This window comes from Pseudorca crassidens, chromosome 18 (genome assembly GCF_039906515.1).
Source record: "Pseudorca crassidens isolate mPseCra1 chromosome 18, mPseCra1.hap1, whole genome shotgun sequence".
Classification (NCBI taxonomy): domain Eukaryota; kingdom Metazoa; phylum Chordata; class Mammalia; order Artiodactyla; family Delphinidae; genus Pseudorca; species Pseudorca crassidens.
The window spans coordinates 56,740,544-56,763,816 of record NC_090313.1 but is presented as its reverse complement, the minus strand read 5'-3'; the positions used below and the strand labels follow the sequence as shown (position 1 = coordinate 56,763,816).

The 23,273-nt window shown below is 39.9% G+C and overlaps 1 protein-coding gene and 1 long non-coding RNA gene across 6 annotated transcripts in view; one reads left to right on the top strand and one right to left on the bottom strand.

The window, feature by feature from the left end:
- EPSTI1 (epithelial stromal interaction 1) overlaps window positions 1–14,865 on the top strand; it is a 98,141-nt gene extending 83,276 nt beyond the window's left edge. For 2 of the 3 annotated variants that reach the window (XM_067712869.1, XM_067712870.1), the window contains 3 exons: window positions 2,149–2,222; window positions 7,352–7,451; window positions 14,322–14,865. In XM_067712869.1, the coding sequence (XP_067568970.1) occupies window positions 2,149–2,222; window positions 7,352–7,451; window positions 14,322–14,330 (183 nt within the window). In that variant the 3' untranslated portion in view covers window positions 14,331–14,865. Of the gene's footprint in view, window positions 1–2,148; window positions 2,223–7,351; window positions 7,948–14,321 lie in introns of those variants that run through there. The other variant, XM_067712868.1, reaches the window with a different exon arrangement.
- The window catches only part of LOC137210857 (uncharacterized), a 74,455-nt gene extending 52,063 nt beyond the window's left edge, over window positions 1–22,392 (bottom strand). For 2 of the 3 annotated variants that reach the window (XR_010936750.1, XR_010936751.1), the window contains exons 1-2: window positions 22,238–22,392; window positions 11,972–12,059 (exon numbers count right to left, since the gene is read on the bottom strand). This is a non-coding gene — a long non-coding RNA (uncharacterized lncRNA). The remainder of the gene's footprint in view (window positions 1–11,971; window positions 12,060–22,237) is intronic. The other variant, XR_010936752.1, reaches the window with a different exon arrangement.
- Window positions 22,393–23,273: the final 881 nt, after the last annotated feature.

The window sequence follows — 23,273 nt, the reverse complement described above, 5'->3', positions numbered from 1 at the left end:
ATGTAGTAAGTCTTTACCTGGACTCAATCAGATTGTTTTAATTACTGTAGTTTCATGATATGTTTTAATATTTGGGGAAGCTGGTTCTCCCTCATTTCTTTTTTTTTGTTTGCGGTACACGGGCCTCTCACTGTTGTGGCCTCTCCCGTTGTGGAGCACAGGCTCCGGACGCGCAGGCTCAGCGGCCATGGCTCATGGGCCCAGCCGCTCCGCGGCATGTGGATCTTCCCGGACCCGGGCATGAACCCGTGTCCCCTGCATCGGCAGGCGGACTCTCAACCACTGCACCACCAGGGAAGCCCACGAAATGTTTTTTAAAAAGGCACAATAAGCCAGTATGTAGAACAAAAGAACAGGCCAGGAGGCTGGAGCAAAAAAACCAAACAAACCAGGATATCAGCACAATTTCAAGCTGGAAAGTAGAGCAGGAAAAGGCAGAACTCATTTTCAAGAAGTGGTAACACTGAAGTTGAAGCAGTCCCGATACAAGTGTGGAATTGGAGGCAGCTGGTATTTCTGAGGGCTAGGGTTGAAAGAAGGATGACTTGGAAATCTAACTCAGGAATGGTAAGACCCCTAGGACCCTTCCCCCACCTCACTGAAAGTTTAAAAAAAAAAAAGTTGTAAGGATGAGGGAGGAGGATGGTGGTGTACCAGGAAGGGAAGTTGGAATTGGGATGGAGGTAGTAATAGAGATATAAATCTTCTCCATGGTAGGAAGCCAAAAAAATACTATTTTTTTTTAAATTAAGAAATAGAATATTCATGCTTTGAAGGAGATAAATGACAGATGAAACCACACACAAAAATTGAACATGATTGTGTGGGTGAGGGAGAGGACTGGAGCTTCTTTTATTTTAATAAGCCTAGTATAAGTAGTACTGTTGCTTGGTAGACTTTTAAACTATGTTCATATAGCGACAAAAATTAAAATGAAAGACTTTATGCCATTGTAGAGAATGAGTCTCTAGCACAAGGCTTGGCATCGAGGTATTTAATAAGTACTTGTGAAGTGGCTGAATGAATATTATTCAGTTATTTAGAAAAGTCTCCAATTTCACCCTTGTCATTGGTGCTAGGTAGAAATTAGAATTAAATAATGTGCTTTAGGGATTAATGAGTAGCATATTTGGATTATCACAGTATAAGAAACCAGTCTTTTTATTCTGGAGACTATAGAATGTTGGAAGGCCTTTGAGTATAGTTAAAAGAACAAAATGTCAATCTGAACTTTGAATTTATTTTATACTTTTCATCATGGAAGTATGGGGGTTAAAAAAATACATGTGTTCGTATGTGTTTATCAAGAGGTGACAATATTTTCTCTCTCAGAAAACCTCTTTGACTTAGGCACTAACTTATGACGTGGGCCTGATAACTTCCCTCTGCCTTTTTCTGTCTTTGACATGAGGTTATAACTTGGTCTGCCTCAAGATGTATGCAGTTGAGTATTGAGATTCTCTGGCACCTAGTTCTTTGGTTTAATACTGTAAACACAGTAACTGAGTGTGGAAGTTGTTGCCTCTTCCAAGAATATAATCAGAATGTCAGAAACTAGAGATTTAGTTTTAGTAACATGATCTCCTATTTGAAGCAAAGTATCCTCTCCAGGGAGTCCAAAGTTCTGCTAGTATATGAAGTAACCAGTCAATGATAGGTGAGTATTATTCTCCAGAATGGAAAGTGTTTTTGGAATTGCTCTACAGAATCAAGTCCAATATATATTTGTAAGTAGCCATGAATTTGTTGGAGAAAAAGAAGCTTTTTTTAGAGAAATTACCAAGAAATAGTATTGTGTAACATTCGTTAAGGAACTAATTTGTTTTTTCTTTGTAAGACACAGGTGAGCTTGGCTCACATTGTGTTTTCCTCTGTGTTACGTTGTACCGAATGGTCTAATATCTTGAACATGCACATTGGCTTTTTAATCTCACAATTTTACACTCACAGAGTTATTATTTGACTAAGGCACAATTATTTTTGCTACCTGGTTATGTAAGAAAATAATTTCACATGGAAATGGTACTCAGGTAAAAGTTTCAAAAATGAAATATTGTACCAGCTAAGGTCAAATACTTAATTGATTTGGGTGTCTTCTGTACAACCATGTTAATGGAAAACCATATTTTAAAATTTCATTGTTCCTAGAGTGAATTACTGGAATTTAAACGAGAGCAAGAGGAGGAAGAAAGAGCCAAAATCCAGCAGGCTGAACACAGGAGGTATAAATGGCAATAAAATGAGCATCCTTGGTTAAAACACTACCTATAAAGTTTTTTCAATGTTTTGGGGAAACACTTAAGTAATATTGAATACAGTTTTGGAATCTATATTACCTTTGAATCTTTATATTATTGGGGTGTGGTATTTGTGAGGATGCCAGCTGCTTTGTGTGCACACACACACATACATGTACAATATCCAATTCTTCTGAACTGGTGGCATAAATTGACACTAGAAAGTGAAATCAGCTCTCAAGCTATATGTTTATTTAGGTCATACTTAATTTTCCCCCCATGGAACAAAGCATACTAATCCTTTGATATGATGCTTTACCATTTGTAGACTACTTTAGAATGATTGAACTAGTATAGATGGTAAGATACTCATACTTGAGTATAAAAGCTCAGACAAGAACTACCGTTAAAATTGTTTTATGTTGACTAACATATTAGGGAAAAAATCTTAAAATAGAACTAGTAAGTAATTTTTAATAGTGGAAATAGTCTCTATCTTATTTCTAATGTCAGGCAGTAAGAGTACCCAGAATATCATGTTGATGTTGGACCAGTGCTCGTAACTACCATAGATATCATTATTCTAGATTTTCCTAGGGAGCAGCTGGGTTATTTGAGTTTACTGCAGTGTGATTGTCTCAGGAGAAGAATTTAATGTAAAGGCTTTCATGACTTAAAGGAGCAAATTCTTTTGAAACTGACTGGCTTCACTTATGTGTTTAACCCTCCCACTATCACTAAGGTGTATTTTTAAATTGTGGTGGTTTCATTTTGTAAATGAGACTTTAAAAAGTGTTAATGGAAGCTCCCAGTTCTGCTGCAGCTGCCAACCGTGGATGTGTACTCATGTTATTTTGACTGGATTTTTCTGCTTCCATAGCCCAGTCAGAACAGTTTTAAAATATCAAATGTGAATTTATGTGTTCTTCTCTGGTTATAAGGAAACATAAAAACTCTGATACACTGGTTAGACTATTTTGTTGGGTAAAGGGGAACTGTTACTGCTACCTATTTTATAATAAAGTAGGTCATGAATTAGTTTAGTCTTTTACTTTTCTTTCTCTTTAAAAGTCTTCCTATTAAAAAACCTGATATTGTATTTCTATAACACTGGTTAGTAGTAGCCAGTTACTTCTCTGAATTTCTGAGAATTGGATTATAAAGCTTTAAGCATTTTAAAGATAGTGATATGTCACATTAATAGGTCCCATTGCTAAGAAATTAATCTTCAATGGGCACCCAATAAAAATGCATTATTTGATTAGAGGTGGAAAAGATTACTTTTTTGTTACAGGAACCTTGACCCTTATTCTTTATTTCCTTATTGCTGAACACCTAAATATTGGTGGCACTATTTATTTCCTACATCTCCTATTCTTTCTATTGATTCTAGTTAAATGTAGATCCAAATTTAATCCAATAGGAAATCTCTCTGGATAATAAACTCAGTAATCAGTTTTGAAGCAACTGATCAAGTCTTTAAACATATTTTATGCTCTCTATCAGCTTTTGATAAAACTTATGTTTGTATTGTCCTTTGGAGTTTATAGTGAGCTTTTCTATGTTATATGAAAATACTCGTTCAGTTGTCTCTTAATGAATAAAATAGCTGTGTCCATTCCTGCTGAGGGCAACAATACAGACTATGTAGTTTGAGCATATGGGACAAAAGTTAGGTTTTCTCCAGGGACATAATTTTATTGGAGACAAAAAGACAATGTGTTTCCTACTGTTTGGAAGTTCACATAGCAGAAAGTGCAGCCCTGAGTTTTATAACAGAAAGCTTGTAGATTCCTAATAAGCTTTACAATGAATCCCATAATGATTGAACCTGATTGCACCTGAACCTGACCCAGTGTAACTTTTTGAGTAAGAGAAGAAAGTTGAAGCTCCAGTGGGAAAAGACAGAGCACTGTGGTCAAGGACTTGAAAGGATCTGGGCCACAAGCTGGAAATTGGAATGAACTGAACTGATTTATTGAAACTTGGACCATCCTTGAACAATAGTTTTTATCCTTAGAAGAAAATTCAGAGCACTAGCTTGACAGCAATGAAATGTATGTATTTTGTAACACTAGTAAACAAAAATATAAACTGGTACTTTTTTCCCCTATTTGAATTTGTTACTGAGTCCAGGCTCGTACTTCTCGTCCCATGACAGGCCAATAAATCAGAGACGAGGTGCTGGGGCAAAGAATAGCGACTTTATTCGGAAACCGGCAAACTGAGAAGATGGTGGACTCGTGTCCCAGAGAACCATCTTGCCTGAGTTAGAATTCAGGCTTCTTTTATACTAAAAAGGGAGGGAGTAAAGTCAAACACTTCCTGGTTCCCATCAGCCTCCTGCGGGGATGTGTTAATTTCTTCCTCCCTGCAGTCATTCACAGGTGGGCCTGGTCAGGATGCTTTCTGTGAGCTAAACAGGTATTTTACCTCATTATCTGAGAGGAAGGGTTCTCAAAAATGGGCCATTCTGTATAATTTAAGCTTATTGGCAACATCCCTTTAGTGATTAACTTGTAGTAGAATACAAAAGATTCTTCCCTATTACAAATTCTTGATAGAAATTGAAAAAGGTAATCTGTTTACCACCCATGATCTCTAGTTGACCCACTCTGCTGTCCTCTTAGTAACATGCTTAAAAGTGAATCACATCACCTTGTGTGCATCACAAGTTATCCATCTTCAAAGTGTTTGAGTGAATTGAGTGCAGTGGACAGTGAACTACATTCACTACCATGGGAAATTTCACAATGCAGCTGCAGTCACAGAAGCAGGCCGAGGTGGGGACCATGCACCTGGACAATTCATTCATTCACCTCTTACATATCAGGGCACACTCTGTGAAGCCTTTGTTCTAGGCACTGGGAATAGGCGTAAACAAGGCAGAGAAGGTCCCTGACTGCATGGAATTTACAATCTGGAGGAAAGAAACAGAAGTCAACAATTTAACGGCGAGATTATTTCAGACAGTGATACACACCAGGAGGACCACGTCACAGAGCGATGTTAAGAGAGAGATTAGAGACGATAGTTCCTCAATGAAGAGGTGACATCCAAAAACAAGAGCTAGTCACATAGAGATGGGGGGGCGCAAATCATACAATGGAATGCCCCCTCTTATCAAGCATAGGAACAAAAGCAAAGGCCCTAAGTCAGGAATGAGCTTGGTCTTTCTGAGTCCCAAATGATTTGATTATAGATGGTGAGGAAGAGAATAATACAACATGAGGTAAGAAAGGTAGGCAGGAAATAGAAGATTCTGTAAGCCAATGATTTTATTCTAAGACTAATAGGAGTCATGGGAGGGTTTTAAACAAAATTCCGGAAGGCATGATCCCTTTTATAATTTAGTAGGGTGGTTATATGGAGAACAGATTGCAGAGGGCAGGAGTGGAGGCAGAAGCAAGATGAGAGACGACAGGGATTTGTACTAGAATGGTTGTCATCAAAAGAAATGGGTGATTTAGGATGTGTCTAGTGGGTGAAGCCAACAAGAATTCTAGTGGATTGGATGTGGGGTGGGATGGGGGATACTGAGGGAAAGCCCATCTTTGTTACTGACAAAAAGACTGGATAAAAACAGCCCCAGGCGTATGGACCATCCAGCATACCATTGGTTGTGTAGTTTTAGGGGGATCAAGGTCAGTTCTGTCTTCCTTAATATTCAAGTCTCCAGCTCAAGTATCTTATTTCGACCTGCATGCTGAGAGGTCTAGAAAAGGTGACTTAAACATTCAGTTCTGCAGTGAACCAGGCTGACCAGAATATGGCACCTGGGTAGATTTTATGGTGAGAGATTAAAAAAAGCCTTCTGATAACTAAGATGTGACCACTGCCAGACGCGGCTTGGAGTTGAGGAGAAAACAGCAACCCCATAAGCCAGAGACTAACCTGGGTCAACATGCAGTTGGCATTTTAGCTGGCACACTGAGCAAGACCGCTAGGCAAACCCCCAGGCTCTGATTTTGCCACTCAGCAGTCATTATCCTCAAAGTTCCCAAATCTCCCACAGTCGCAGACTTACAGCCACCCACCATGACCACATTCGCTAAACTTCATGACTAAAAAGGAGGCTAACTTGACTGGGTCCTGCCTAGCCTCCCTTCCACAAGCATGGATTGAGTGGTTGCTGTGTTCCAGGCACTCTGTTTCTGCTGAGAAGCCTATGGTCTTCATGACACTGTTCCTCAATAACCCGTTCACATCATAGGGTACCTGTTACAATGCTATTTCTCCAGCCACCATGTCCCTGACTCTACTCAGCCATACATGGGCAACTCAGAGCATGGTGTGGCCTTTTTCTTTTTTAACTTCAAAAAGTGTAAGATATAACACACAGAAAGTCCATGAAATGAATATTTAGGATGATTAATTATAAAATGGACATCCAGGTAACCAGCTCCAGGAATAGAATGCAACCATCATCCTATAGGTAGCCTTATCCTGACCTTTATGATAATCACTTCCTGCCTTTCTTTATCGTTTTACCTCCTATATGTTAATTTCTGAAATTGGTTGCTGCAAGTATGACTGAACATCGGGAAAAATGTACCCCTCCCTTCTTTTGAAAGCTTGGGCTCCCTTCTTCTGATATTTCCCTTTTCCCACACTCTCTTCCTATTTTCCTTTTACTTTTCACTAATGGGATTTACCTTAGCAAGACTGGCAATGGGGTACAGGATATATGGGAGGGACATCTGTCTTGTAAAAACAACACCACAGAGCTATGTTTGGTTTCTCTTTATGTTTTAGCTCTTGCTGAAGCTTCCATCTTTCCTCAGCTTCTGGGGTTCACTCCTGGCATGGCCCTGAGGGGTGTGGTTGCTTGGGTGACCAAGGCTCTTGTGGAACTGGTAGAGGTGGGTAAGTGAAACTCTGAAGTTAAGAATTTATGCCCCTTTTGGTCTGAGCCAAGACTGGCACCGGCTCCACCAAAGGACTGTTCACAGCGTGTCATATGGTTAATGTGAAAAGAAGTGTCTGTAGATTTCTTCTGAGCTGAATGGGGGCAGCAGTCCCCACAGTCAGTTCAGACAGCACATTAGGTTCTCAGAAATCTCTCAGCCCTGCAGCGAGCTTTCCACTTACACACATTTTTCATTGTTTTAAAGGGTAAATAATGCTTTTCTGGACCGACTCCAAGGTGAAAGTCAACCAGGTGGCCTCCAGCACTTTGGAGGCTATTGGAATATGAATAGTGGTAACAGCTGGGTGAGTTTTATTTTTATTTTTTCTAAAAAAAATCTTTCAAAGTTGAAGAATAAAAACAATGAGAGTTTTAAAAATATGTTGTGGCCTTCTTCCCAGATACTATTTTTTTTTGGCGTGCTATTCAGCTGTGTGATGGGCAGTCAGCCAGGGTGATTACTGTAAATTCCACAATAGCTTCTGAGAGATGGAGAGGGTCCTGATTTCAGCTCCAGTCAATGCCAATCACAATAAAAAATGACACCTGCCCTTTGTTTGCTGTGTGATTGCCTGGACTGCAAGGCTTTTTAAAAAATCACCCTTTGCCCAGACCTAAAACAAAAACAAATGAACATTTTTTTTCAGGAAGATTTTCAGTGACATATGGTTATAAAAATAGTAAGCATTCTCTTGTAATATATTCTTTCAGTGAAACTAGCACGTCAAAGAAACCAGCATTTAATTTTTCACTACAAAATGATTTTTAGAAACCCCTACAGCAAAATGCACTTTTTGAAAATGAAATGTTCTTACAGATTTCCGTGAAGAAAACCTTGCAACTGTGTTGTAATATGTGTGTAATGTGTTTTGTGTGCACAATATATTATTGAAACAGCACCAAAGCTTTGGAATGTATGGGATTGTGGGGTTTGCAATGTGTACAGAATCAAAACTAACTACAGTGGGTTTTACAATTTAATTGAAGCCCAAGTGTATATGTACCTACTCAAAAAACCCAGAATGGATAGAAACCTTTAAACTGGTAAAATACAACAAAGTAATCAAATGCTTGCTGACCTGGAAACTCTAGAGGAGATCACCCCTTAACAAATACTTGATGGACAAAAGATCATTTTTGAGAAGACAATCTGTTAGAAATCTTATATGCATGTTTCCTTGGAATGCATCTAGTGGTTAAAATTTATGGATAGATTTCAAAAATGTATCTATATATTGAAGATAATTAAGTGTAGACAAATTTGTAGAGAATGCACAGTGGATGTGTCTATTTATAAGGTATGCTCATGTGTATCACTATGGCGTTCAGAATAGGGACAATGTACAAGAGAGAAAAAAGAATCAAAACACAGTATCTTTGCATCTTGTGTGAAATTGACATATTACTGACATAAGAATACACGAGTAAGAGTCATGTGGAAAATAGGGCATTGTGAATTTAAGACTATCCAAGTTTATAGAATTTATAAGTTGTGAAATGTGATTGAAACTCAGATTTTGGACAGGACTTGGAAACTTGCTGTACATTTTCTCCTCTACTTAATAATTCCTCCACCACCACCACCACCAATTTAGAAGGTACATATACATAGAAAAATACCTGGGATTGAAGGGAAGATGATGGGAGAGAGTAAATGAAGACTGCATGGGCTGCTGTTAGGAGAATGAGGATATGGGAGTCTGGCTCACCACTGACTATTGGTAGGTCTTAGGTAAGTGAGCTGTGAATCTCCACGTAGGTTCCTCACAGATAAAAAGAGAGGAACGTTGCTTTCTCATGATGTGATGTGAGTGAGGATGATTGAAGATTCCTTAGTAAGATAGGCATATCCAAGTCCAAAGTGTATACTGGCTTCTCCCTTGCGTGAAAGAAGCAGTGACACAAAGGTAAGAACTTGCTCAGTCTCCCATCTCCACCTCACTTACCTACACACATCTCTTCCTCTATGTCTGCTTTTCCTTATGGACCAGATTCTATCTCCTCCACCTACTGGGGAACTTTGTTCTAACAATGTTCTTCTCTCTCTCCTGAACTGTCAGCTGTCATCTTGACTAGAAAATTCCCATGAGCAGAAAACTTAAATAAATATACATTATATATTGAAGCCCCTTTCCCTCTTGCTACTGTCCTGTTTCTTTGTTCCCCTTTAGAGAAAAACTTTGGGGTATCTATCCTGTCTCCAATTTCTTTCCTCCCTTTTCTCTTAAACCCAGTCTAATCGGAATTTAGACCATATCTGTCTAACCACAGTGTTCTTCTCATGGCTCCTGACATTGTCTACATTACAAAATCAAATGGTTATTTCTCAATTTTCATCTTTTGACCGATCAGCATCATTTGTCATGGTGAATCACTGCCTCCTCTTTGAACCTCTTTTTTACTTGGCTTCTGGGACACTGTACTCTCCTGGGTTTCCACCTATTTCAGTGGCCACTCCTTTCTGTTCTCCTTTGCTGAATCCCCTGTATCTTTCTGTCCTCTTAACACTGGAGTGCCTCAGGGATCCACCTTGGACCATCTTCTTTACATTCATTTAATACCTTCATGGCCTCATTCATTCTCATGAAATTAAATACCAATATGCTCTGTACTCCCAAATTTCAATTTCCAGCCTAGACCTCTTCCTCTAGACTTGCAGATCCATTTGTCTACCCAACATCCCTACTTGCATGTCTAATAGACATTTCAACCTTAATATGTCTAAAACTTCACCTTTGATCCTCTTTACCCCAATGCTCTATCTGCACTTTTTCCTGTTTGCGTAACAGTACAACCCATCTCTCACATCCTCACAGCTGACCCATCATCAAATCTTCTTGACTCTTCCTTCAAAATAGATCCCAACCTCTATCACTGCTCATCTCAATTCTTGAAATAGTCTCCTCGATGGTTTCCTTGCTTCCACACTTACCCACCTAGAGTCTGTTCTCAATATGAGACTGAAAAATAAGTCAGACCCTGTCACTCCTCTGCTCAAAGCCCTCCAATGGCTCTGATAACTCTCCAAATGTTTGGAGTAAAAGCCAAAGTCCTTAGAGTAAAAGCCAAAGGATTTCTATTTACTAACCCTTACAGGGGCTCCATGATCTAGACCCCACTCTACTCCTCTGGCACTCTCCTCCTACTGCCCTTCTTCCTCATTCCTCCCAGCCATGCCAGCTTTCTGGCTGTTCTTTGAAAACTTAAGAACTGGCTGCTCCCTCTGTACTCTTCTCCGAAGTGTCCAAATGATTTGTTCTCTTTCAAGTATTTTCTTGAGTTCCAAGGATTCCTTGGCCATTCATTTAATGCTGCCACCTGTGCCCTTACCCCAGGCTCTTGTCATTCTCTTTGCAGTCTCCATTTCTTTATTCAGTAGCACTCTGCAACTTCTAACCTAATTTTCTAACATCATTTTCTTAGATGTTTTGTTGACTAATTACTCTTATTCTCTCCCTGTGGTAATTTATGTTCCATCTTCCATCAGAGCAGGGCCCTTTGACTGTTTTGTTCACTGATATATCCCAAGCATAACACAGTGACTGGAACTTACCACAAGCACAGGGAAACATGTGGTTGTGGCTGAGGTCACCAAAATGACAGAGATTTAGAACCAAATGATGTGTAATAATAAAATGATTAGATACTGAATTTAAAATAACTATGTATAAAACATTTGATGGAATAAATATTGGATTTGAAACGATGAGCAAAAACAAGAGATACAGACAACCAGGAAGATTTCAAAGAGAGCAAAACAGAACTTCTAGGAATAAAAAAATACAATCTTTGAAATTAAAGCACCCAATGAATTTATAACAAAAAGAATACAAATTAAGAATTAAACCAAAATATCATTTTTCATCTATTATTTGGCAAAGCACAAGAGACTGACAACATACTCTCTTGGCAAGATGGGGGAAACAGTCTCTTTCACACTTTGGCGGTGGGAATTCAAAATGATTTAAACCATATCTAGATTAGTTACTGTCTTCCCATAAAATAAAAACCAGGCCTACACATATTACAGAAAAGTTTTACTAAATGTTCAAGAAACAGATTATTCCAAATGTCTAGAATGTTTTCCAGATAAATGAAAAGGAGGGAGTATTCTTCCAAAGGATTAAGCAGGTGAATGTAACTATGAATCAAAATCAAAGACTATATAGAAAATAAGTTATAGCCAGTCTCACTCATAAACATAGATTAAAAAAATCACAACAAAATTGTGACAGATTCAATAATGAATTTCTTAAAAAAAGCATAGTATATCCTTATCAAATTATATTCATCCCAGAAATACAAGCTTGGCTATCACAAATAAACAAAAAAACCCCAAAAAATCTCCAAGATAATTTACCTCATAAATTATAGGAGAAACACCATATGATCATCTCAATAGATACAGAGAAAGCACTTGATAAGTTTCAATACTCATTTGCAGTAAAAACTTCTAGCAAACTAGGAATAGAAAAGAAATTTCTTTAGCTAATACAGGGATCAAAGTTCTATAATAAAAACACATCAAAAGCTTTTCTTTTGAATCAGATATAAGCATTGAAAAGGAAAATATTTATAAATCACAGATGATACAATTATCTACTGAGAAAATCCCAAAGAATTTATATTAAAATTATTAGAATAAACAAGGGCCTAGCCATGTTGGTAGATAGAGGATCAATATATAAGAACTAAGTTTGTCTCTACGCGTAGAGAATCAACAAAGAAACCTAATAAAAAGGTAAAATCAAAGATGTATATTACCTTTAAAATACATATACAATTTTATAGAAAGACATTAAGGAATAAATAAATGGTGTTTTACCTTGTTAATGGATATGAATGAGCTCTCATATCCGTTGATTTAGTTAAATTCTAATCAGAGCAAAGAACCAAGAATAGCCAATTCACTCCTAAAAATATAGAAGTACATATGGGACTTAATAAAATATTTAATATGGTATAGAATTGGCACATGCAGACCCAACTATTTCTAGAATTTTGTTGTATGACAAAAGGTAGAGCCCATCATAAGGGGAAAATGGACTCTCTTCAACAAATGCTGTTGGGACAATTGAGTACCCACATGAAATCATTAAAAAAATCAATTCCAGGTAGAGTAAAGCTTATAAATAGAAAGGAAGACTTTTTAAATTCTAGAAGAAAATAGACTATTTATAAAATTGAGCTAGGGAGGATTTCATAAGACCCAAGGTATAAACTAAAAAGAAATGATAAATATACATTAAAATAAAACATCTGTTCATCAAAGGACACCATACAAAAATAAGAAAAGTTATAAACTAAACTTTTAGTGTGGATATGTTTTATAAATAACAAGTGGACAAGAGGTTAGTATACAGAACATATTTAGAATGTGGCATTTGTTTAGAAGTTGGTAGATGACAATTAAGCTCCTACAAGGAATCAGAGAGGAGAGCTCACAGATGGGGCTTGGAGGATATGCTGGAATCAGTAAAAAGCCAAAGACAGAGAAAGAAAGGAGGAAGGCAGAAAATATGATAAAACTATGATGAAAGCCAAAGAAAGAAAAACTTGTTTCTTGAAACATCATATGGACACTTAAGTAGTAGGCCTTTGATCAGCATATTTTGGGTAGAAAAATTAGACCGATCTTTATTTTTAAAGCTTTTTCTAATTTAAATCACATTCTTCTCAGGTTACTTAATACATATTTGTTATTTGATTACTTATAATTTTTATTTTTTAAAAATTTTATTGGAGTATAGTTGATTTACAACGTTGTGTTAGTTTCAGGTGTACGGCAAAATGATTCAGTTATACTCATACATGTATTCATTCTTATTCAGATTCTTTTCTCATATAGATTATCACAGAATATTGAGTAGAGTTCCCTGTGTTATACAGTAGGTCCTTGTTGGTTATCTATCTTATATATAGTAGTGTGTGTTAATCCCATGCTCCTGATTTATCCCTTTCCCTCCCTCTGGTAACCATAAATTTGTTTTAGATATCTGTAAGTCAGCTTCTGTCTTGTAAGTAAGTTCATTTGTATCATTTTTAAAAAATTAGATTCCATATATGAGTGATATCATATGATATTTGTCTTTGTCTGATTTACTTCACTTAGCATGATAATCTCTAGGTCCATCCATGTTGCTGCAAATGGCATTATTTCATTCTTTTTTATGGCTGAGTAATATTCCATTGTATATATGTACCACATCTTATTTATCCATTTCTCTGTCGATGGACATTTATGTTGCTTCCATGTCTTGGCTATTGTAAATAGTGCTGCAGTGAACACTGGGGTGCATGTATCTTTTCAAATTATAGTTTTCTCCGGATATATGCCCAGGAGTGGGATTGCTGGATCATATGTAATTATATTTTTAGTTTTTTAAAGATGCTCTATACTGTTCTCCATAGTACCATATTCTTTGATAATTTAAAATTGCTTTTATATTAAAAATTTTTTTTTGGTCTTCTAGAGTCCTTTATTACTTTTCATGATGCATCTAGGGTAGGATGTTTAAAGAATCACTTCAAACGATCCCTTCTCTGATACCAGTAGGTGAGACCCTTTGAGATGCTGTGGCAACACTGAATCCAGTGTCTTCAAAGGCAGTTAAGCATTTGCCATGACCCATGAGGCAACCTAAAATTTTAGTTTCCCAGAATGTTAGAGCACCAATAGTCTGAATCCCAGGTGTACCTTGGCCTAGCAGTCTGGGAGGCCTGATGGAGATGTCATGACTGTTTGCACATAGTGGGGGGAGGGGACTCATTTAAGTCTATCTCCTTTCCTCAACGTCCCCTTAGAAGTCACCTTCCTGCTGTATAATACAGTGCACCTCTACTCCATACAGTTCCATTTAAATTGCTCTGCTCCATACTACATTTGCCCTGTCCTTGCTGTAACTATGGAGGCGGGTGACAATATTTGTGAACACTATTAGTTGTGACCCGTGTTAGCCTATCTCTCAGAACACAGCTGATGAGCTGTCGTTCAATAAGCCATTACATTGTTGACAGAGACCATTTTGTGACTCAAAATGGAACTTGAAAATTAAATCACTTCACTGGGACTTGAAATCATTAAAAAAATAGTCAGGAACAGGAACTTCATTTTGGATTTACAAAGGCTTTGAATTTTGTTGCTGGTACTAATTTTTGTTTTCTTTTTCTTCCAGGATATATGAGAAATATTTGCTTACAACTGGCCTTTGTCAACTGACCTTGAAAAACCACACGAGATGTTTTTCCTTCTTGCAGTTTTGTTCAGCCTAACTGTTTTTACCTTGCCTTCAACTGCCCACCCACTCAGCTGAGCATCTGGGGATGACTGGTTTCTCCCTGTCATTATTTATGCATGTTTGTAGGAGCTGATTACTGAACTCATATTTAGTCTCTACTGCCAGTGAAATGCTGCATTATTTTTCTAATTGGTTTCACCTCGTATTGGAAGTATAATTATAGACGTGTTAGTAAGATAGAAAAGGAGGGAATCATTTGATGCTTTCAGGTTAGTGAGAGCTGTGGGTGCTGCATGCCTGTCTCTCTAAACAGCTAATTCTTATCTAATTCTCAGATCAGGTTTGGGGAAGCTTTGGCACCTTTAGATTTGAATCCCTGCTTTCTTAATTCAGGGCACAAATGTGAGCAAAAGAAAAAAATAAATCTTTTATATGCTTTTAAACAAATTTATAAATAAAATTTGAACTGCTTCTGTATAAATGGCTTTTGGTTTTTAATGAAAAGCTCTTGAGGGGTCTCATTTTTATATTCTCCTCTACAGTCCATAGAGATCAAATGTAGTACTATGATCACGATGGATTTGGCTTTGGTCTTGACTGACTTACTAATACTGTTCTTCTGGTTTTTCAGAGTGGGATAGGTCATTTCCTGAAAGGCCATGAAAAAAATCGGCTAGACACAGATACCACGTGTGGTTTGTGGGTATTTTGGAAACTTGTCTTTGCTCATGCAACCTATTTCCTATTACTAATTCAGTAGGTTTACCTGTTCTACTTTTATGACCTTGAACCAGTTTATAGACACAAGTGTGAGAATATTGGTTTTCCACACTGTATGGTCTGGCCACCCCCATCCCCCCACGTTATGTAGCTGAAGCACTGTAGCACTGCATTCAATCTTAGAAGGAAGGTTGGAAGAGTAGATAATTTTTGCAGCTGGACACGAGTAGACAACACTTTGCAGCATTTACGAGATCTTCTGTGTTACCAACTGCTCTGTTGTAAGTAACTTTCTAAACGTACATTTAGGGCAACACTGGGATTTCAGGTCCTTGGGCCGAGATTGAGGGAGCTCACAGAAGTGGGGTGAGGGTGTGGTACAGAAAGAGCTGCACTGGGTGGTGGTGATGGTGGTGGTGGCTGACAGCAGATGGTGCTCAGCTCGTTTCTTTGGAGTAAATAATGCAGACACTCTTGGTTTCCCTCTCCTCTGCCAGCTGAACCTAAGTTAGTGCTGTTGACAGTAATATAAAATGTTTGGTCCATCTAAATCTTTGTCACTGCCTAATATAGGGAAAATGAAATCCCTCAGCCTGGGTTGGAAACACCGCCAAACTGATTGTAGGTGTGTGGATGTCACAGGCATTTTACTGCTGTGGCATGCAGCCATTTCAGTCCTACACCTGCCAGCCTGGCTACCTCACAGTCCATGGTCATGTTCTGGTTTTTGTGTCTACGCTTGGCCTTCCTCACTTGCCGCTATTTTCCAGTGTGCAACCTGGAGTCAATACGGGGGAAAGAGATGCTTTCTTACTTTGGGGAATCTTAGGAAAGTTGGTGTCAATTTCCTTTCTACTGCCTGCCATATCCTGCATTCCCAAAGATTTTGTTCAGGTGTCTGGTCTCATAAAAAAAGTCATTGTGCGGGTATGGAAAATTGTGACTTTATGGCCCAAATTATCTCGACTACATATGGGATGGTAAATATCTTCCTTGAACAATTCTCTGTGTAGGTAGAAGTAACCAGAAATGAAGCAAGAGTTGCTGTGTAAGGGAGCCTACCATTTTGCTTTTCATATTTAATCTGCTCTTGATTGGAATACAGTTTGACTTTTGGGTAACCCTGGATAGGAATCCCAAAGTTCCAATCACCTTTTCTATGCTTTTAAAGTACATTTTCTGAAAAAGAGAATAAAAATGAGACAAACTGTTACAAAAGTAGTAAGTTTTTGTTACAGACACTTGAGACATACAGATGAGTAATAAAAAGGAAAAAAATTGGTGATTGTTTTTTTTCAGGTTTTATTTGTTGATCTTCACACCTTAGTATTTTGGTATGCATCCTTCCAGATATTTTTATCTGTATGTTTATCAAAATCCCTGCAATAAAATCCTTACAGATACTTGTCTAATGATTGGATGAGGACAAATACCTTGAATTAGAACTTTTTTTTTTTTTTTTTTGGTACGCGGGCCTCTCACTGTTGTGGCCTCTCCCATTGCAGAGCACAGGCTCTGGACGCGCAGGCTCAGTGGCCATGGCTCATGGGCCCAGCCACTCCGCGGCATGTGGGATCCTCCCGGACTGGGGCACAAACCCGTGTCCCCTGCATCGGCAGGTGGACTCTCAACCACTGCGCCACCAGGGAAGCCCAGAACTGGTGGTTTTAAGGAAATCCATATTTATAGGGGTTTTAATATATGTAGTTAAATTACTTTCCCAAAAGTTGACATCAGTATTTACTGCCACCAGAAGTATGCTCTATACCCTCCCTCATCCTGCTACTATTTTTAAAAAATCTTCGCTTATAGACATAGAGAATGGACTTGAGGACACGGGGAGGGGGAAGGTTAAGCTGGGATGAAGTGAGAGAGTGGCATGGACTTATATATACTACCAAATGTAAAATAGATAGCTAGTGGGAAGCAGCCACATAGCACAGGGAGATCAGCTAAGTGCTTTGTGACCACCTAGAGGGGGGGGATAGGGAGGGTGGGAGGGTGGGAGACACAAGAGGGAAGAGATATGGGAACATATGTATATGTATAACTGATTCACTTTGTTATAAAGCAGAAACTAACACACCATTGTAAAGCAATTATACTCCAATAAAGATGTTAAAAAAAAATCTTCCCTTATATGTTGAGTGAAAAATGTCATTTGGAGAGCTTAATCCCTCTTTTCTTTTTCCTTAGGTCTACTCGTCATTTTTTATCTTCTTTTGTGTGCGTGCGTGCGTGTGTGTGTGTGTGTGTATAGTTGATTTGTAAAAGATTTCTCTGTTGAGATATTACGTTGTAAATATTCTAATTTTTATAAATCTTTTAATTTAGTATTTAATTTAGTATTGGGTTTTAAATATTTGTGTACGGGGATGTATCATTCTTTTTCCTTTGTGGTTTCTTCTTGGTGTTATGTTGATAGATTTTAAAATGTGCAGCAGGGCAGCAACCCACCCGATGAGAAAATTAAGGACTTCTCCTGGGTGCAGTTATGGGTGATATGGGGCAGAAGATCTTACTCCGTTCATAGCATAGACCTGAGCTCACAGGTTTGTTTTATGTATTTTTACACTGAAGAAATATTTCCTGCGTCCCTAAACACTTTGTTTAGGTTGAAAAAAATTAGATTCCTTCCATAGATTGATTTTGTTAAACATTTTAAAAATTCTCTAAGCTGATTTTTAACTTGAAGATTTGTCTTTTAGAAAGTATCTTTAGGAAATTACATTATAGTTATAGTAAACATAGAAATATTTCCTTCCAAAATAAAGCACTTGGCATTTATAAAAATGAAAACTTCAAGTTAAAATTCAAAGTTTTGATAACTCTAGCTAAAAATTTTTAATTGATTTTAGGAAACATAAATCATAGAGACAGTGCCTGCAGGCTGAATTTTAACTTCCAGAATATGAAACAGATGGGCTGCGATTAGCTGGACCTTCTCCTGTGAAAGGGCGTGTTTGGAGCTGTGGCTGCCAGAGGAGGAAACAGACATTGTGTTTGAACTATTAATAGGTAGAAGAAAATAGTAAGAAGGCTGTGGGCTTTTTGTTTTTAATTCTATGAACCAATGTACATAGTAGGCAGCTCTGGGCCAATGTCCATGAAATAAGATTGGAGTGATGAATAATATACTTACATGAGGAAGAAAAAATATGCCTTTCAAGTTACTGTAAGGATTACAGAGAGAATTAGTACACGTTAGGAATTTCAGGTAGAGGCTCTGTGTTGCACCCCTTTTCTTTTTGAATAGTCCATTGTTTAACAGTGGCATTTAAAAAGGATCATAGAAAGAGGATTTTTTTTTTCTCACAGAATCATATGCTCAAAACGGAGGGTTTTTAAGGCATATGAAGGCAAATGGCAGAAAAATGTTATTACATGTTATTGTGCCATCTGCTGGGGCAGAGGATACAGGGAGACCTGCGCTGTAACGCTCACTTCCCCTAGTAAGCTGATTATTATAATCCCTTTGCCCTACCACTCAGAGCTTCATACCCATGCTCCAGCCTCCCTTACTTCCCCGAAGAGCACTACAGCTGAGCTGGAGGAATTGTTCACTCAGTCATCAGAGGGTAGACATCTCATTCTCCACAAAATGTTACGTGAGTGATCAACCCTGGACTATGAACTGGTTAGAAATTTTAATTTTTATATTTTAGAAACCAGAATTGTGCCAAAATGGAGCAGAAAGTGTGCTTTAGTAATGAGACAGCAGAAACAGATGAGAGAGAAATATCTGAAATTGCACATTGTGAATTATTTAAATACAATATTTATAGTCTTTTTTTTTAAGATTTTTTTTTTTGATGTGGACCAGTTTTAAAGTCTTCATTGAATTTGTTACAACACTGCTTCTGTTTTATGTTTTGGTTTTTTGGCCGCGAGGCATGTGGGATCTTAGCTCCCCGACCAGGGATGGAACCTGCAACCCCTGCACTGGAAGGCGGAGTCTTAACCACTGGACCGCCAGGGAAGTCCCTCTAGTCTGTTTTGAATATGGCACCATGGAGACACAAAGATAAAAACTGTTCCTGTCCTGAGGGAATGGAGTGGTCAGGATAGACAAGGTTATGCGACCGTAGTCAATCCCCATATCTCAGTGGATTGGTAGTATTTGTTTCTTGATTATGCTACACTTCAAGTATAGGTGAGCAAGAGGCTCTGCTCACCTTTGTCCCTCAAGGGCCCAAGCTGATGAAGCCTCCATTTCCCTGTGTGCTTCCCCTACAGCAAGGGGAAGAGATAGCAGCAGTATCTTGTATTGGGTAATTAAATGCTTTCCCAGGAAATGGTGCACGTTATTATTGTTCATATTTTATTGGCCAGAACAAATCACATGACTATATCCAACTTTAAAGGGAGTGGGAAATACAATTCTACAGTGTTCCCAGAAGGAAGAAGAGAACAGAAACATTTGTAAATAGTTCTAATGACTACCCCCAAAAATGCACTGTAAGGTTGAAGAAGAAACACCCATGAAAACTTAAGACATACATATAGATGCAAAACAACAGTAGAAACCCAGTCCAGTTAAAAATTTATTAAGGGGCTACTATATGCCAGGTACTGTGCTAGGCATCAAGACTACAAAGATGTCCAAACCAGCCATGAAAAAACTCTGAGTTAGGGACACAGACACACACAGAGAACTTAGGAAAAAAATGAGATAGGAACTATGTAAAGCAATGAGGCAAGAAGTGTAAGACATGATGGAAGACGGAGGGCTTTGTGTACCATATCAAGTAGCTTGGGCTTTTGAAGGGTTATGAGCAGAGAATGGACCTGATTAGATTTTTGTTTTAAATAAATCATGAGAGATCTCATGGAAGGCAGATTTCAGGGAGGCAAACCAGAGGCAGAGCAACTAGTAAGAGGTGACTGCTTCAGTCCAAATGACCCATGATGAGAGTCCTAAGCTAGAACACTGCGTAGAGATGGGCAGCACAGAATAGGCATGTGGAATTCTTAGGATATAAAAAACCAGGACTTTGTTAGTGACTGAATATAGATGGAGAGTGACAAGTGAGAGATGAGTTTCATATTTCTAGCCTGGGTCTCTAGTTAAGGGGAGAGAGACCAAGATGGCAGAGTAAGAGGACATGGAGCTCACCTCCCACCCATGAACGTATTTCTAGCCTGGGTGAATGTGTTGATGGTGATGTGACCACAAAGACAAAATCTGTGGTATTTCAGAGGACAGGGAGCCCTGATGTGATCAATAAAGAGTTTTAAAGACTATAGGTTTAAACCTGGTGAGCTCAGGGACTTTGTCTTGTTCAATGCTGTATTCCCAGTGCCTTGAATGGTGCCTAGCACATAATAGGGATTCAGTGAATATTTGGGAAGTGAATAGGTTTGATGGAGGAGTTAAGATTTTCAAAGATTAAGAGAAATAAGTATGATGGTGGTTGGCGGAGGATTGGGTGCAGGGACATTTAGGGCAAGTAACCCACAGCAAGGCAGTGGTTGTGGTTAAGTGTGTGGGAGGGGAGGACAGGAGGGAGAAGGAGAAGTGGGGGAAGGGGGGCAAGAGAGAGAGAAAAAGAGAGAGTGAGGGGAAAGCTATGTTAGGGGACTAATACAGTTGTTGCTCAGTGTGAAAGGAAGTGGGAAGACCAGAATTATGAGAGGAGAAACACTCTGAAAGAGCTTCTCTTGATGCTTTGGGATTTCTCATAGCTAACTGACCAACCCCAAGTGTGGCAGCCAAGGTTGGAAAGATTCTTGGGAGGAGGCTACCAGACTAAGCTAGTCCGTTCAGCCCCTGCCACTGGCAGCTGCTGGCACAAACCAGTGCTGGCTTTGCCTATTTGTAATTCAGAAAGGATGCTGGTGATGCCTGTCCTTTAATGCCTACAGATCATTAACAATGCCATGAGCCATAGCATCTGGGGAAAAAAAAGGAGAACCACTCAGGAGACGTGAGAGTCTAGCTCTGTCAGCCACTAATGTTGAAACCCTGGACTACTCTCTTACTTCCATGTCTACTTCACAGGATAGTTTTTGGACTGGATGGGCTAAGTGTTCTTAAAAGGTAAAGAAGTGTACAAGGTAAGGGAATGGCAAATGCTAAATTAGCATTAAATAGAAAGAGGCTCTCTCAACCCTTGCTCTTCAATATTAAAAGTGTTCACTCTTGGGCTTCCCTGGTGGCGCAGTGGGTGAGAGTCCACCTGCCGATGCAGGGGACATGGGTTCGTGCCCCAGTCCGAGAAGATCCCACATGCAGCGGAGCAGCTGGACACATGAGCCATGGCCGCTGAGCCTGCGCGTCCGGAGCCTGTGCTCCGCAACGGGAGAGGCCACAACAGTGAGAGGCCCGCTTACCGCAAAAAAAAAAAAAAGTGTTTGCTCTTCTTCCTCCCTACTTTATCACCATTCTACAGGACACCATCGACTCTTGCAGGACTCAGCCATCTTTTTTCCCCTCTCATCCATGCATAACTTACTACCAAGGCTTATCAGTTCGACTTCCACAATATCTCTAGCAGTTGTCCCCTTTCTTTCAATTCACTGCCATCCACTTGACTTGGTCCCTCAGTATGTCTTGCGGTACGCGGGCCTCTCACTGTTGTGGCCTCGCCCCTTGCGGAGGACAGGCCTCGGACGCGCAGGCGCAGCGGCCATGGCTCACGGGCCTAGCAGCTCTGCGGCATGTGGGATCTTCCCGGACCGGGGCACGAACCCGTGTCCCCTAGCATCGGCAGGCGGACTCTAAACCATTGCGCCACCAGGGAAGCCCCCTCGGTATGTCTTAAAGAGGCCACTGTCAGAAAGAACTACCTGGTCCTCCTGCCTCCCGCACCTCACTTCCATGGTATTACGGAAGCGGTGGGAATCTTGTAAGGAAGCGACTGTGGCATTTTAGTATCTCTGCTAGCCCAGCAGAGGCTGTAAGTGCGCGGATGTCTCCGGTTCTGAATGAATTACAGTGCAGGGCTGTGCGCAACGTGCGCATTTGTTGACTCACCTAACTCCCCTAAGCAGGGAGACCTTTTGACAGTCTCCCCCCCCCGCCCCGCCCCCTGGCACGCAGTGAGGACTACCGCGACGAGGCGGCACCCAGCCCCACGAGGGGGACAGCCGTGCCTCCCTTACCGTCTCAATCTCCCATGAGAGCTGCTCACCGGAAGCACGGCCGCAGTGGGGACCCGAAGGGCTCACAGGGAACAGGATACGACGCCACCGCTTGGTCTCCGGCACCTGAACGCCGACCTGGAACGCTCCAGGCACACCGCCAAGGGCCAGGCGGGACGCACTCCGGCACCGAGGGACGCATCCCGCCGCCGCGGCCCCAGCCAAACCTCACCTCGGCGAGTGGTTCTCGCGAGACGTGCTGAGGCGGCGTAGCGAGAGTGGCGGAGGACGCCGGCCCGCCCAGGCTCTGAGGCTGGCGTCGGGAGACCGGGCTTCGGGAGGGACGCCGCACCCCTGCCTTACAACACCACCGACCGGTGCGGAGGAGAGGCGAGGGGCACCGGGCAGAACGAGAAGGGCGGCCCAGTTTGCCATGAACGTCCGTCCATCGTCTGGCGCGGCCTAGGCCCGGCCCCGGTGAGCGGGACGGCACCACATCCATCGATCGACCTCAAAGTAAACTTTTAAAACTTTTTTTTTTCATAGTGAAAAGTAAATATTAAAAAGGAATCAGAATAGTTATCCACCCCCTTTAACGAGTTTCTTAAAACACATGTATCTCAAATACCATGCTACTTTATTTTTCTGAAGAATGTGTTTTTCTTTCCCCCATGTGGTCTTGCCGTGTTAAATTTTTAAAGAAAATTACCTGAAATTTTCTTTGAAGTTGCATTTTGTGGCTAAGAAATTTGAAACGCACCCTCACTGGACCACTGTAGACCATATTATGTTGGAGAATATACTCTCTCTAGTCTACTTCATAGGATCAGAACAAATTCTAAGTGGATGATATTCTCAATTCTAATGTATTTTCAAGGGTAGTTTTTACCTCCATTCAGAATACCTTCCTTCAGAAAGTATTTTTGCAAGGCAAAGCTTGTCAAATGAGTTTTCTCTATTTTGCGAAGTTTATATTTTGCAAAATTTAGTTCTCAACTTTCCCCTAGTCTGGTACAGGAAAGATAGGAGCTGTATTTTAAAAAAAAACAAAAACATTCTTTCTACAATGTGAGATATTCCAAAGTG